Source organism: Protomyctophum parallelum (genome assembly GCF_964188405.1).
Source record: "Protomyctophum parallelum genome assembly, chromosome: 14".
In the NCBI taxonomy this organism is placed as follows: domain Eukaryota; kingdom Metazoa; phylum Chordata; class Actinopteri; order Myctophiformes; family Myctophidae; genus Protomyctophum; species Protomyctophum parallelum.
Window position 1 is genome coordinate 4,099,412 of NC_139709.1, and position 16,307 is coordinate 4,115,718.

A 16,307-nucleotide genomic window follows, 5' to 3' on the forward strand; every position below is an offset into this window, starting at 1 on the left:
GACAAGATGATGTAAATTTCCCCTTCATTGTCAATGGCATTTTTTAAAACAAATATTTAACTAAAAACAAACATTAAACCTGTATATATAGGGGGGGGGGGCCTCAAAAACAGAACAGGGGTAGTGAAAAGGGAGGTTAAGTAGCATACCAATGGGATCCTCCTGGTCAGCAGACCCTGGTGGGGCAGACCGAGTTGATCTTCACCTGAAGTCTGGAGTCCACAGTCCGATCTGATCAGAGATGATTGAGATCCTGGAGGAGTTGTGGAGAAATGACACAAACCAAGTCGTCTTACTAAACAGTCTGGGGTGAAGACAAGGATTGCTTTGACGTATTTTACTCTCTTCAAACCAATAACAAACTGGGTTCTTTGCTTGCCTCTTGAAGAGGGCGGTCGCATTCTTTTCTCTCCCTCCCTGTCTGTACTCCCTGCTCAGAGCGTCTCTTCTACACTGTCTCTTCCAAACCCCTGAAACTTTCAAAACATGGAACTAATCATGGAATTAGTGTGCTGGTCTCTGTACGTGATGGACAACATTTCATGTAAATTGGGTTCTGGAGAACCCGCTCAATACCCTGATGGGTCTTCCCCCGACTATCAGCGTAGAAGAGGCATACCTATTTAGATTTATGGTTACAGGATTTCTGCTGATTGGGCTGTGCATTGGTCTTGTGTACCGAAGAATTGGAGAAATGGCAACGCTGAACGGAGCCCCTATGCTGCCTGCCATGGCCTGATAGACTCATTGCCCTGGAGCAGAGATCGAGCTGGGCAGGGCACTTGGGGAGATGCATCAGAAGATGGACACGATCTTGGAACAGGCCAGCGCCCTGCAGATGCATCAGAAGATGGACACGATCTTGGAACAGGCCAGCGCCCTGCAGATGCATCAGAAGATGGACACGATCTTGGAACAGGCCAGCGCCCGAGAGCCATGACGGACAGAGAGCCATAACGGACATAGAGGAGAATTAGCCATATTGCTATCCCTCGCTCTAAACATGAATCTGGATTTCCCCCCAATTGACAATCTCCACAAGAAGAGACAGCGCAAGAAAGGATCCTCTGCCCCCCCCACCCTCCCCCCCCCCCCACCTCAACCCCCACCTCAACCCCCACCCTCCCTGACACCTGTTGTGTCTTCGTCTGGGCAGTGTTCGTCTCCACTGAACTCGCCATGATAACGCAGGACTTTGAGGGCAACGTGACATGACCTTCAGGAGATATGCCAGGAACACACTTACACAAACACATGGGAAATAGGAACCGAACCGTTTGGTACAGCATACACGGTTCAATGCACTCTAATGAACCGCGCTATTTCGGTTTGCATTAATTCATTTCTTACAGCTGCGAAGAATGTATTTCTCGGTCACACACCGGCCTACTTAGAAGTCTAGCACTCTATCGGTCACACACCGTCCTACTAAGAAGTCTAGCACTCTTTCGGTCACAGAAGTGTAGCACTCTGTCGGCCCACCCCCTACACCCCCCCCCCCCCCACACACACACACACACACACACACACACACACACACACACAGAGAGAGAGACGGCATGATGAGGAGAATCAATCCAGCCCTCGTCTTTAAACGTCGTTCTTGGAATAATTATTGATCGTCATACACAGAGACACACACAGCGGAGTAACCTCGCGCCAACAGGCTTCTAAGCACGGTCTGAGTTTGTTCAGATCTGATTCTGCATCTGCACTCGCTGTTTGAGTGCTAATTAAGAGGGAGAGTGAGAGCAAAAACAACCCGCAGCAGGACATTAATTCCGTCAGAAAAGTCCCAACAAAATACTCCATGTTCAATCCATGACTGTAGACATTAGAAGCCCTTCTTCTAATAATATAAGCATAATATCCTTAAATCCTCATGTAGACTTATTGTAAACTTTTGTATTTGTCTGTGCGACACGACGCATTCACTGTGTGAATCACTCCCCTCCCCGGAGGCACTCTCCTCTCCTCTTCCCTGCATGTGCTTACTGCCCCGTGTGAGCGCATAGGTGCATTTTTTCCCCCTTGAAAGTAATGATGAGGCACATTAAAATAGCAATATAAGGTTTCATTTCCCCTTTAAAATAATGAAAAGGCAGAAATGCCTAATAAAATAATATATGCTAAAAAAAGAAAGAAGAAAAGAAAATGCTATAATGCTGTAATTCAAAGTCCAGCCGTCTGCTGTCCAGCCTCTCCCACCCCTCACTGGGGAACATTCTGGGAGGAAAAACAGAAACGGGGCGAGTCTTCTTGTTACCCTTCTTACCCCCCCCCCCCCCCCCCTCTATGTTTTATTTTTATTTTTCTATGATGAAAGACAGATGTATTGTGGCGGCGCGACTCATGTTGCTGCGGCTCGTGCACTAGCACATCGAAATTTCGTTTTTCTGCTGTTCACAGTTGTAAAAATGACAAATAAACATATCTATCTATCTATCTATCTATCTATCTATCTATCTATCTATCTATCTATCTAACATACTTTGCTCCATCCCTCCCTCTTCCCCAGCCATGCTCCATGCTACCTTCTACAGTAGTTATAAAGTGGTTGACATTACATTGTTTTGTTCTCTGTATACCCAATAAATAAATGTTTGTATGGGTATACACTTTGGAACATAGCCTATATATAGCATTAACGTGTTGTTTACTCATTGTTAGATCCTGTATCATAGTAAATGGTAGGCAATTGACCATACATCTAAAATAAAACAGCAAACTATGCATCATTACTTATATTCTTAAAGATGAAACATGTAGTATTAACTCACAGACAAAGCTTCTCCAAGGCTCAAAACGGCTGGATGGCAAGCGATGAAATATTCTGGAGCATACTGTGTGTTTTCTCAAAACAAAAGCTGACTAGGAAGGAAGGAAGGTCTGTCTGTCTTGTACATGTGATCACAACTACCAATAAGAACACAGGGAACCTAGTGGAACACATCTCAAAGCAAAGATGATGCCAAATACTCCTTTTCCTTCACGTGGCATCACAGTAGAGCTGACTATCATCACCTGGATATGAAGATCACGACACTGGCCTCATCAAACCCTGGATAGCCATACATGGAGAAGACTGGATCATCACCTACTGCATATATGGAGCCGGCCAGCAACTCTACATCTGACCTCACTGACAGCCCATTCATAGTTTAACTAATTAACTCTACATCTGACCTCACTGACAGCCCATTCATAGTTTAACTAATTAACTCTACATCTGACCTCACTGACAGCCCATTCATAGTTTAACTCCTGCTTCTGTGCCATAGGGCGACCGAGGTCGCTTCTCGCCCTCAGGTCGTCTACTGGTATTAATAAGCTAAACCTCCAAAGTACTGTCAAATTATTTATTTTGAACGGTGCAAAAACATAAACAAAACAAAAAAATATTTCTGTTAACACAAAACAAGGACCCCCCCCCCCCCTTACTTTTTTTCTTTCTTCTTTAATTTTCTTTTCTTTTCTGTTTGTTTATTATTTCGTTTTTAATGTTTTTAGTTATCCTTTGGACGCTGATTTAAATGTTGTCTAGATTTGTTTTGGCATACGACGACCCAATTATGGGATAGAAGACACTTGATTCATGTACTGTGTGAATGTAAAAAATCTATAAAAAATATAAATTACAACAAAAAAAGAATATTGTAGTAGAGTAAAAATAAATTTTCAGGAAGGAAGTCCAAATTAATAAACACCCACCCTTAACAAATCCCGGCTTTTAAAATCACCTCAAAATGTCATAAAGGGTGAAATGCATGTTTGCTGGCAGTTCGGGAGTGGAGAGAGGATGGAGCCTGTGACACTGATAAGAACTGGCCTTTTTATCCTCCTCCACACCTGAGACCACTCACACACACACCTGAGACCACTCACACACACCTGACACCACTCACACTCACACACACCTGACACCACTCACACTCACACACACCTGAGACCACTCACACACACATGGCCTCTCAAACCAGGGTAAAGGTGCATGGTTAAATCATGGTAAATGGTAAATGGTGCATTTATATAGCGCCTTTATCCAAGGCGCTTTACAGAGATTGTGCATTACATTCACCCATTCATTCACACACATTCATACACCGATGGCAGTGGAAACCATGCAAGGAACCAACTAGCACATCGGGAGCAATTAGGGGTTCAGTGTCTTTGCTCAAGGACACTTCGACAGTAACTCTGGGGGAGCCCGGGTTCGAACTGGCAACCTTACGGTTACCATCCAGGCACTCTACCCCTGAGCCACCGCTGCCCCTACACAGAATCCTGCTCTCAATAAGCCGTAGACCCAGGGTTGTAACACAGGACTTATGGAAACCTAGTTCTCAGTTGAACTCATACTGTACATACTATAGATTCAACTGAAGTCTCTTAAAGACCATCCTATTCAACACATGACAGTACTGGAGAACTTTGTACTTTATTATATATTTAATATATTCTATTCGTGTATGGGTCTGTTTAACTTCAGTAAAGAATCCTCAGATTACTAATGTTTTTGTGTCATGTGTTTGTGTGTGCATGTACTGCCCTCTGCTGGATCACACACAACATTACTTTGAGATTACTTTAAAATCCAGATTTATTCTAAATAATCCTGCATTTCTCCCCTTTCAGCCATTTCTTGGTGATTTTGTGATTCGTTCAGCTTGCAGACATTTGATCGGATGAAGGTGTTAGGGATATGCTTACTTTTTCCACTTGAGGAAACCATATTTCTTTGGATTTGTCTTGGATGAGAAGTTAGATGATTTCACCATGCTGTGCAGCACTGATTTGTGTGTATTCGTCTTTAATTCATTCATCTCACACCAGTGATGAAATGCAGTAGAATTATTCCCAAACACAACCGCCTTCAGCCTGCAGGTTTTGTCCCACCCATTTGTAACAATTGAAAGGATAATTTTCATAATTATAAAAACTACGGGATCGTCGGGTTATATCTGCGGTAGTTTATATAGAAGTCTGCACAAAAGGATGTTGAGCAGACAGATTGATTGATTGATTGATTGAAATATTTATTAACAGTTTGTAGAATTTACAGTACATTTTAAGCACAAACTCAATACAAAGACTGTTAACTAGAGTGGACGACCCAATTAAGCATTACACTTGTTTACAACAGGGTCGACGTTGTTCAATTCATCAAAATGGCAAGCAATATATATATACACACAGTTTACATTGGGGGAACAACCGGAATCAACAATCAATAATCACCACTCAATATCTCGGCCACTCGCTCACTCACACTCGCTCACTCAAGCATGGCAAATGACGGTGAAATTGGGGACCTGCCAAATATGTGACCATCTTGTTCACACAACTATATTACATGGAAGTCTTTAAATACATGGCCTAAATACAGTTAGGTTGAACTCTGCTAATGAACAAACTGCAACAATTGACATTAGGAGACATTTACATTATGTGATTGTCTACACGGTTGTCACATATTTCAGCAGGTCACCAATTCCACCATAACACCACCTTGCTGGAGTGACTGAGTGCGAGTGAGCGAGTAGCCGAGATTCTGGGTATTGGAATTTGTCTTTGGAAAGATCTCACCAGTATTGACGTGACGTCTCTGACTCTGTTGTCTCCACCATGACGCACACTGTCTGTCCTTCCAAGCGATCAATATCCAACGGCAGCAATACAATACAGCGCGTTCCTGACTGTCCCTCGTCCTGGCTGCAGATACTGTAAATATGCTACGCGTTAAACCTTAGAGAGTGATTTAACCGGTAGACCTATCTCTGGCGCCACGGAGCTCTCCTCTCTGTCAAAACGTGCACCCCATCATGGTACCTAGATTAGTTTGTCCGTTTGATCCCCACTCCCTGTGTCACTTCCTCTATAAATAAAGTTGGGCGACACCATCAATCATTCAATTACGCCCCCCCCTGTATCAGACCAGTTACCTCTCATGTGAACCAGAAATGTTCAAATGAATTGTAAAGTCACTAAAATTCAATTTTAGTGAATTGTAAAGTCACTAAAATCTGATTCCACCCCCCTTTCCCCCTCACTGTATATGTTTCTTTTCCCTTTTTGCTTGCTTTATGATTCATTCCTGTTCTGTTCTTTAACTATATAGAAGTGTCTATTTGTACGTCTCTAAATGTTTTGATGAATTGAACATGGTGGACCCTCTTGTAAACAAGTGTAATGCTTAATTGGGTCGTCCACTCACAGTTATAACAATCTTTGTATTGAGTTTGTGCTTGAAATGTACTGTAATTCTGTTACTGTTAATATTTCATATCAAAAGAACTCCACATGTACATACATCACACGTACGTAATAACAAGCAAATAAATACCAAAACATGTGCATTTGTCACACATTTAATGCTCAGTGAATGAAACGACACAAGCAGAAATAAGTTCAGTTGGAAAAACACAGAAGCATCTGAAAGCAGTGTAAAGCAAAGCAAAGGTATATGTTTACCCAGGGTAACTGGACTAAGGAAAGGAAAGGTACTATGTTTACCCAGGGTAACTGGACTAAGCTCAAGAACTTGTTGACAGCCAGGCCCTGCTCATAGAACATTTCATGGTAGAGGTTCAATGCCTTGTCCAAGGGCACTTCAGTGTGAAGTGTAACCGTAAGCTGCTCATCGCCCTCTCAGGGCCCGGTCAGCTCAGGGCCCGGTCAGCTCAGGGCCCGGTCAGCTCAGGGCCCGGTCAGCTCAGGGCCCGGTCAGCTCAGGGCCCGGTCAGCTCAGGGCCCGGTCAGCTCTGTGCCGCGCGGTATACAACGACTGGCGGCTCCATTCCGTCTCTCCAAACACACATCCGTCCACAGGACTCCTGCGGTCAGGGTTAACCCTGTGGACTTCATCAACAGGAGAGGACAGGACAGAACCGCTCAGTATGTGTAAAACCACCACACAGAGAGAAGAACTCCGTTAGGCCCGGTGTTCACATGATGGGCACGATGATCAGGTCCAGAACACGCTTCAGTCTGGATTCAGCTCTACTCACAGACCCCTTTTTACACTGGTTGGTTCCCAATGGTAACCGGTTCAGTTCTTATTCCATGAACCGGTTCAGTTCTTATTCCATGAACCGGTTCAGTCCTTATTCCATGAGCCAGAGCTCCTACATTTAATTATGAATTGAGTGGGCAAAACCATACCTATATTAGATTGTTATCGCCATGAAACTTCCCCGGTTGGTTACTTAAACTAATACAATGAGTTATTGTATTACAAATTTTAAAAACGATTAATATGCAAATGAGGCATTTTAGACTGTACATTTAGTCGACTAAACAAAATTAAAACTATTCAAAGAGACACTGGTCATACATACATACAACAACACAATAATGCTTTCATTTCATTTGTTCTCATACTCGGTTACACAACAACGGACACACAACGACTGCTATAAAACAATAACTGTAGCATAATAAGATAACTGTACATACTAAGAGAGAGAGATTAATAGTCGAGCGGGCCAAGCGATTCCCACGCCAATTTGTCCACTCATTGTCCAGCTCATGACAAGCACGTTTTTCCAACGACAAACACAGGAATTTAAATCACTTGGGGGAAAAACAAGGCCTGCGTGAACCTATAATACGCCTCAAGATGAGGAATAGGTTAGGGTTCCCCAACAGGCGGCCTGCGTGAACCTATAATACGCCTCAAGATGAGGAATAGGTTAGGGTTCCCCAACAGGCGGCCTGCGTGAACCTATAATACGCCTCAAGATGAGGAATAGGTTAGGGTTCCCCAACAGGCGGCCCGCGGGCCATTTGCGGCCTGGGCCTTTTTTTAGATATAAATAGCATTAAATGGGGGTCAGTATAGCCTATGCATGTCAAACTGGGCATCCTTTTCAAATGGGGGCTTGCCCTGAAAATTCATTTTCAGGGCAAGGGCAAGACCTCGACCTTGCGCGTGCAGACTCTGCCCCAAGCCTGGTACGCTAGTCAAAATATGGCCCTTGAGGAAAATTAATTGGGGAACCTTAATTGAAGCAAGCGGACGCCTTCGCGCTCGTTCCCTCCCTCCCTCCCTCCCTCCGCGCAAAACACTGCCCAATCACATCAGTAATTTAGTGTGGACGGGGGTTCTGAAGACACGTGGCTTGGGAATCGCTTAAAAAGGGTAGGTGGTAAGTGATATTATTTTGTTTAAAACAAGCAAACAAAAGAGTTAAAAGGTTAAAATCACTACATTCTGATAGTAATCATTGCTATAGTGTTTTTAAGTGTCATTAACAATCAAAAACATGTTCAGGTAGGTGATTAATTACTTTCTTATATAGTGTTCCAGTTCCAGTTTTGTCTGCTCATTTCGTTGTGTTCGTCACTTACTTAAAATTGGTATTAATCCCCGACCTGAACATGCATTTTCTGTTTAATAAAAAGCTGGAGAGACTTGGGGACTCCTGTTACTGAACAAAGCGATTTTCGCTAGAAACAGATATATATATATATATATATATAACATATATGAGTGACTGACTGTCGCAAACGATACAGAGACACCTCCCTGACAATATAACGCAGAGACAGATTGTTTACTTTTGGACAACAATGCTTATAATTATGAGACGATTTTAAGATGAGCCCATGTCATTCTCCATATTAGAGAAATTACTTCCGTGAGCCAGGGGAACTGAGGGGATGAGCGAGTGACGTCAGGACTTTAGAACCAGGGGAACTGAGGGGATGAGCGAGTGACGTCAGGACTTCGGCGCTCTATAGCAGTGCCAGTGGTTCTCAACCAGCGGTCCGGGGACCACCAGTGGTCCTTGAGGGGGTTCCAGGTGGTCCCCAGGGGACCGTACCTATGTTCCCTCAGCTCTATGTTCCCTCAGCCTACGACAACCTACCTCCTCCCTCACCCTAACCCTAACCTCCCCCGGGGCAGACACCTAAACCTAACCGCAACCCTCTCCCGACCCGCAGCGCACCCCCGGGGCAGACACCTAAACCTAACCGCAACCCTCTCCCGACCCGCAGCGCACCTCGGGGCTGAGGGAACATAGGGCTGAGGGAACATAGGTATGACCCCGTCCCCAGCTAAATGATGGAGAGTTGGTTAACCAAATGGACACTTATAGATCTTTGACTCATGAGAGCGTGGAATGAAACCATACAGAGTTAAAAACATCCCTATTATTTCATTTACAAGAAGTCTACACAATTAGAGCATGTAGAAGACTTGTCATTTTGATCAACAGCATGGAATTGTGTCTTATCCAATGACAACTAAACACCGTACTCCGATTCTTGGGTCTGAGAGGCTAAATGTCATCAGATGGTGGTCCGTCCGTGGCCCCAATGCCCAAGAAATAACGGACCTTGATATTATGAAAAGGGTTGAAAAACCACTGCTCTACAGCAATGAGCACTATGACAATATAGTGCTTTTTTAACACTTATTTTAACCAAAGAAAATCAAATCACCCTACCTTTAACACGCAAGAGTATAAAGAGCAACATATAGTTATTGTATCCATCCCATCCCATCTCATGATGGGGGAGGCTAAGCATGAGGATGCTGATGTTGATGGTCATGACCATGACGATGGTCATGATGATGGAGATGCTGATGTTGATGGTCATGAGGATGCTGGTGTTGATGGTCATGACCATGATGATGATGATGATGATGATGATGGTGGACATCCGCTCCAGAAGAAGAAGCAGCGGTTGGCTGTGCCGGTGTTGTGTGCACTACTGCGGCGGTGGTGTGGTTGGAACTGCGGGTGACGTTGTGATCGCGGCGGCGGTGATCGGTGGACAGTGTCGACGTTGCGTGTGCCGTCGTAGCGTTGTCGTAGGTGTGGCTCACGTTCCCGCTCCGTGTTAATTCCTCCAGGGTTTCTTTCCTCCCAGAAGGAGGAACCACGGACGAATTATTGGCCTGTTGGTGGTCCTGTTGTAGGAGAGAAGAGAGAAATACAATGCCATGGTTTGACCCAAATCATTGATTTCATCGATTTTGACCCGAGATCAGAATCTAAAAAAATGTCTTCTACATCCTGACAGTTTTCTGAAAAAGCTATGTTTCTATGTCAGTCGTTCTTCGATTTTTCTAAAATAGCAGACCTATAAGCTTGTAGCCTTTTGAGCTTGTAGATCTGCTAATGTTGGGCCAACATTCTGTTCGGTGACTGTGATATTCGGCAGTCACCAATAATATATGGACGAGAAGAGGCGATGCTTCCTGTGCCCGTGATTGTTTTGTGTTCGATAATTTCCTTGGTTATAATGTGAACGCCAATACTGTAAAGATGTTAAATGTGTGTGTGTGTGTGTGTGTGTGTGTGTGTGTGTGTGTGTGTGTGTGTGTGTGTGTGTGTGTGTGTGTGTGTGTGTGTGTGTGTGTGTGTGTGTGTGTGTGTGTGTGTGTGCAGGTACTCACGGAGCAGTTGCAGATATCTTTAAGGTAGGTGGCTCTGATTGCAGCCTCTATGTAGGGGTAATGTAAGAAGCTGTATGGTAGAACGATGTGAAAGGTCAACAGACCACACCTAGAGAGAGAGAGAGAGAGAGAGAGAGAGAGAGAGAGAGAGAGAGAGAGAGAGAGAGGGAATTTGAATCCACCATTAATAACTTAAGAACAGTCCATTTTTGGCAGCAAAATACGTGTGGAGTTGTCATCAACTGAGGGACAGCCAGTGGACAGTAGTGCCAGGTATATCTGGCTGAACAGGGTCATTAAGTTGCCGTTATGTTTCAGTTTGTTAATTTATTTTCATTGTATAGCTGTATAGCTTGTTGTTCATTATTGTTGGGATGTTTGTTGTTGTCTCTGTGTGTGCGCAATGTTGACATTTGTTTTGTTGTATGTATGCTTTGGCAATGTACAGTAGAACATATTTATCATGCCAATATAAAGCCTTTTGAAATGTAATTGAATCGAGAGAGGGAGAGAGATTGAAATACAAATAGACACAGAAGTACTACTTTGTTTGTATCCTTTCCTATTTTTCCCATTTGTAACCCATTTTCTTCCTGTGCCAACTGCCTATAAGCTGTAATCATGGGCGCTACTCTCCTTCTGCCAACCAGCTCATAACAAACATTATTTATGCCATTAACCATTGAGACCTTTGTCATATAATCGGTTCAGGCATATACAATAAGACGTATCACAGTTTGTTTTCTAATCACTTTCTTTTCGATGTGCACAGAGTGCACAGGACATCATTGTATTTGAGGATTTAAACAGCAGCAGGTAACGTTTCTGTTCCGGGGGGGTATCGCGAGATTTGGCTGCCAGACAGGAAACGGTGGACAGTCTCGCGATATTTGGCACGTTCAGAAACATACTTTGTGCTCTTTAGATACCTCTATAAAATTACACAGTGTACACATCGAAAAGCAACACAGCAGACAATAATGTCTTCTGTTATTTGCCAGAAGCGATTACTTTACAAAAGGTCTCAGTCATTCATAAATAGTGTTTGTTCATGAGCTGGTCACTGAGCTCTCATTGACTCCAGTGTTCATGAGCTGGTCACTATGAGCTCTCATTGACTCCAGTGTTCATGAGCTGGTCACTGAGCTCTCATTGACTCCAGTGTTCATGAGCTGGTCACTATGAGCTCTCATTGACTCCAGTGTTAATGAGCTGGTCACTGAGCTCTCATTGACTCCAGTGTTCATGAGCTGGTCACTGAGCTCTCATTGACTCCAGTGTTCATGAGCTGGTCACTGAGCTCTCATTGACTCCAGTGTTCATGAGCTGGTCACTGAGCTCTCATTGACTCCAGTGTTCATGAGCTGGTCACTGAGCTCTCATTGACTCCAGTGTTCATGAGCTGGTCACTGAGCTCTCATTGACTCCAGTGCATTCTGCCTCCATTTAATATACCTTGTCATACACCAGGAAGCATGGCGTTATGACCCCTGACCTCTCTGTACCTGTCGTACACATGGCGTTATGACCCCTGACCCCTCTGCACCTGTGTAGTTTTTGGCATCAAATTTCTATTTTAGTTTTAGTCTTTGTCTTTTGAATAGTTTTCATTTAGTTTTAGTCACATTTTAGTCACCCGGAATGTTTTATTATTAGTCTAGTTTTAGTCAACTAAATGTCATGAGATTTTAGTCGACTAAATCTACAGTTGATTTAGTCGACTAAAATGTATTTTGGCGGGCCTTGATGCCGTCGTGATGACTTGCTGAAAATAGCCGATCTACAAGCTCTACAAGTTGTGAGCTTGTAAATCGGTTATTTTCAGCATGCAACAAAGTGTAAAATGACATATACTGGATATTTTGTCCACTAGTCCCTTCCTAACATTTTAGTCTAGTTTTTATTTGTTGACGAAATTGTCAGTATATTTAGTCTTAGTTTTAGTCATCATAGCTTAGTTTTCATTTAGTTTCCATTTAGTTGTGGAATCGTCAGTGGAAAAAGGTAGTCGACGGACATTTTTCGTCTTAGTTTTAGTCGACGAAAAACAACACTGCTCTGTACCTGTCGTACACCAGGCAGGAAGCATGGCGATATGACCCCTGACCCCGCTGTACCTGTCGTACACCAGGAAGCATGGCGATATGACCCCTGACCCCGCTGTACCTGTCGTACACCAGGAAGCGTGGCGATATGACCCCTGACCCCGCTGTACCTGTCGTACACCAGGAAGCATGGCGATATGACCCCTGACCCCTCTGTACGTACCTGTCGTACACCAGGAAGCATGGCGATATGACCCCTGACCCCTCTGTACGTACCTGTCGTACACCAGGAAGCATGGCGATATGACCCCTGACCCCGCCGTACCTGTCGTACACCAGGAAGTCGTCCTTGTCTCCGTCCAGGAGCTCCCACACGTCGTCCTGCAGCGCCCCCTGCTGGTAGACGGGGACAGCAGGGGGCGCTCTCCTCTTCAGCTCCCAGTACATGGCCCGGGACAGCGCCGCGCGCTCGTTCACCACCAGGAAGGACACGGCCGTCAGGTTCCCCCCCCGCAGCCTGTCACGCAGGTCCCCGATTCTACACCGCCCAGGAGAGAGAGAGAGAGACATAGAGACACAGAGAGAGAGAGAGAGAGAGAGAGAGAGAGAGAGAGAGAGAGAGACACACAGAGAGACCCAGAGAGAGAGAGAGAGAGAGAGAGAGAGAGAGAGAGACATAGAGACACAGAGAGAGAGAGAGAGAGAGAGAGAGAGAGAGAGAGAGAGACATAGAGACACACAGAGAGAGAGAGAGAGAGAGAGAGAGAGAGAGAGAGAGAGAGACATAGAGACACACAGAGAGAGAGAGAGAGAGAGAGAGAGAGAGAGAGAGAGAGAGAGAGACAGTGTCAGGTGGTTGCTGAGCTGGTTTAATCCAGTGGTTCCCAAAGTGGGGTCCGGGGACCCTCAGGGGTCCTTGAGGGGGTTCCAGGGGGTCCCCATGCTAAATGATAGTTATAGGAACCAAATGGACCCTTATGGGTCTGTAACTCTGAGACCATTTGTACACTCTCAGAGTTAAATTAACATTAACATTTAACACTATAAATTTGGGGGTCCCAGAGATAGAAATGCCATTAAATGGGTTTTTGGACATCTCGGTTCTACCGATGCAGGGATATCCTGACACGGGACCTCTTCTCGGACCTCAAGCGTAGATATGAGATACCAAACGGAGCTATATCAACCATAATGCCACAGGCGACTGTGGCTCAGGAGGTATAGAGCAGGTTGTCCAATGATCCCTATGGGTCAGCGGTTCCAATCCTGGCTCCTCCTCCTGTCTACATGTTGAAGTGTCCTTGGGCAAAGACACTGAACCCCAAATTGCTCCCGATGTGCTGGTTGGTATACCTTGCATGGCTTCTGCCGCAATCGGTGTATGAATGTGTGTGTGTGAATGGGTGAATGTAATGCACAATCTATGTAAAGCGCCTTGGATAAAGGCGCTATATAAATGCACCATTTACCATTTAACCTTTTATTTCATCTCCTCTTACCTGGAGGCCTGGGTGAGACGGAAACGTCAGCCGGCCTTCAGTTCAGCATGATGCTGTGGTTTTCAACCCTTTTCATATCAAGGCCTGTTATTGATTCGACGCTGGAGCCACGCAGACCACCATGTGATGAGATATAGGCATACAGTAGCTCTGCTCCATAGCTCTAATGCGTTGCATTTAGAGCTATGTTACTCTCAACTTCCGCCGCTCGCATGAATGCAGACCAGCCTCTCCTCTTTGGCGTAAATAAAAAGAACGTTTTTGCTACTCACCAAAACAAAGACGGGTTGTGTCATTTAGAAAGACTACTTTCCTTAGTGGACGCACTCTGAGCCCCCCCCCCCCACCACCACACGTATAAACGGTACTTTTTGGGCAGAAAAATATTCTCTATGCGCAGCGAAGTAACTAAAATAAAATAAAATCTGGTGGAAACAAAATCCCCTTTTGGCCAAAAAGTACAGTTTATACGTGTGGTGGTGGCGGGGGGGGGGGGGGGGGGGGGGGGGGGGCTCAGAGTGCGTCCACTAAGGAAAGTAGGCTTTCTAATGACACAACCCGCCTTTGTTTTGGTGAGTAGCAAAAACGTTATTTTTATTTACGCTAAAGACGAGAGGCTGGTCTGCATTCATGCGAGCGGCGGAAGTTGAGAGTAACATAGCTCTAAATGCAACGCATTAGAGCTATGGACCAGAGCTAGGCATATAGTAGCCTCTATTTAAAGGACAACTTTAGTTTTTTTCAACCAAGGTTCATGTTTTAGGTTGTTATTAGAGAAAGTAAAAGATGAGTGTTAATTTCTTTTCATTTGCTGCTTTCTTTCATTTTAGGGATTTTAGCTCTTTTTGACAGGGGGGCGGGGGCATTCGAGCATGGGGCTAAATATGTATTTTTTTACAAAATCTTATGGTGATTTATCTTTGTATTATTTACTATAGTCCTAATAAACCCCAGGAAATTACATCTGGCCACAGAAGATCACAGGATCTACTGAATGTGAAGGTAGCCTACTGGGGGAAGGCTTATACTGTGTGTATAGGCTCAATATGTCAGTTTGACACATTCAATAGATCCTGTGATCTTTTGTGGTCCGATGTAATTTCTTGGGGTCTAGTAGGACTATTGTAAATAATAAAAAAATAAATCGCCATAATATTTTGTAAAGAAATACATATTTAGCCCCATGCTCGAATGCCCCCGCCCCCCTGTCAAAAACTGCTAAAATCCCCAAAACAAAAGAAAGCAGCAAATGAAAGAAAATTAACACTCACCTTTTACTTTCTCTAATAACAACCTAAAACATGAACCTTAGTTGAAAAAAACTAAAGTTGTCCTTTAAGCAAACTAAGCATATTTCGATTTTGAATCGATATACCATATTGGAATTGGTGCCATATAGGCATGGGAGAGATAACAGGCAAACATTGAACAAAAATGATCAATTAATTCTTCTACACATTCTCTAATTCTGTAGAGTTCTAGTGAATTAACGTAATGCAGATGTTTAACAATAATTTAACTCTTGAGAGCGTGAAATGAAACCAAATGGAGCCGTAAGGGTCCAGTCAAAGATCTATTAAGGGTTCCATTTGGTTAAAGGACCGCTTCACCACTTTTCAACCTATCTTCATATAATAGGTCCTCACTAATAATCATGATAAAATGGCACGATTATTTTCTACTCAGTCACTCACTGTGTCTCATAGGAGGGTTGTGGGCAGTTCAGAAACCGTCTTCCAGTGACATCTTCATTAGGCAGATCTTTTTTTTTAAACAAGATTATTTTACAAAACTGTTTAGATTTTCATTATCGTGAGAACGATGGCTTCCATTTTCGCATTGCAACTTTTCAGGACTAGAAAGCCTGCAGTTTATATTAGCTTGTATTCTCCATCGATGATGTCACTGGAGGACGGTTTCTGAACTGCCCACGGCCCTCCTATGAGACACAGACCGAGTAGGAAAAGATTGCGCCATTCTGTCACGATTATTAGTGAGGACCTATTATATGAAGATAGGTTGAAAAGTGGTGAAGTGGTCCTTTAACCCATTCTGAACGGGCACCCATTTTGGTGTTAGCATCATGTTATGCTTTAGCTATTGAAAAATAGCAGATCTACAAGCTCATATCGCGCCACCGAGTGGCGCGATACGAGCTTGTAGTCGAAGAGCGACTGACATTTTTGGAATCTGATCTCAGGTCAGAATGGGTTCATCAGACCAGTGCTGTAGTCCATGTCATTGATCTTACTTGGAGGCCTGGGTGAGACAGAAGTGTCAGCTGGCCTTCAGCAGAGCCACGACCACTACATTTCCCAGCAGCTCTTGCATGGGCGCCTTGCCCTGCACCTGCCA

At 44.2% G+C, this 16,307-nt stretch overlaps 1 protein-coding gene across 1 annotated transcript in view; it reads right to left on the bottom strand.

Annotated features, from left to right (window-relative positions):
- Positions 1 to 1,110: 1,110 nt before the first annotated feature.
- The window catches only part of selenop2 (selenoprotein P2), a gene marked incomplete at its 3' end in the record, with an annotated part of 16,865 nt that continues 1,668 nt past the window's right edge, over positions 1,111 to 16,307 (bottom strand). The window contains exons 2-7 of the mRNA XM_083781940.1: positions 16,204 to 16,307; positions 12,779 to 12,991; positions 10,409 to 10,517; positions 9,722 to 9,919; positions 9,533 to 9,672; positions 1,111 to 1,216 (exon numbers count right to left, since the gene is read on the bottom strand). The exon at positions 16,204 to 16,307 is cut by the window's right edge and continues 142 nt beyond it. Coding sequence (XP_083638066.1) covers positions 1,111 to 1,216; positions 9,533 to 9,672; positions 9,722 to 9,919; positions 10,409 to 10,517; positions 12,779 to 12,991; positions 16,204 to 16,307 — 870 coding nt within the window. The remainder of the gene's footprint in view (positions 1,217 to 9,532; positions 9,673 to 9,721; positions 9,920 to 10,408; positions 10,518 to 12,778; positions 12,992 to 16,203) is intronic.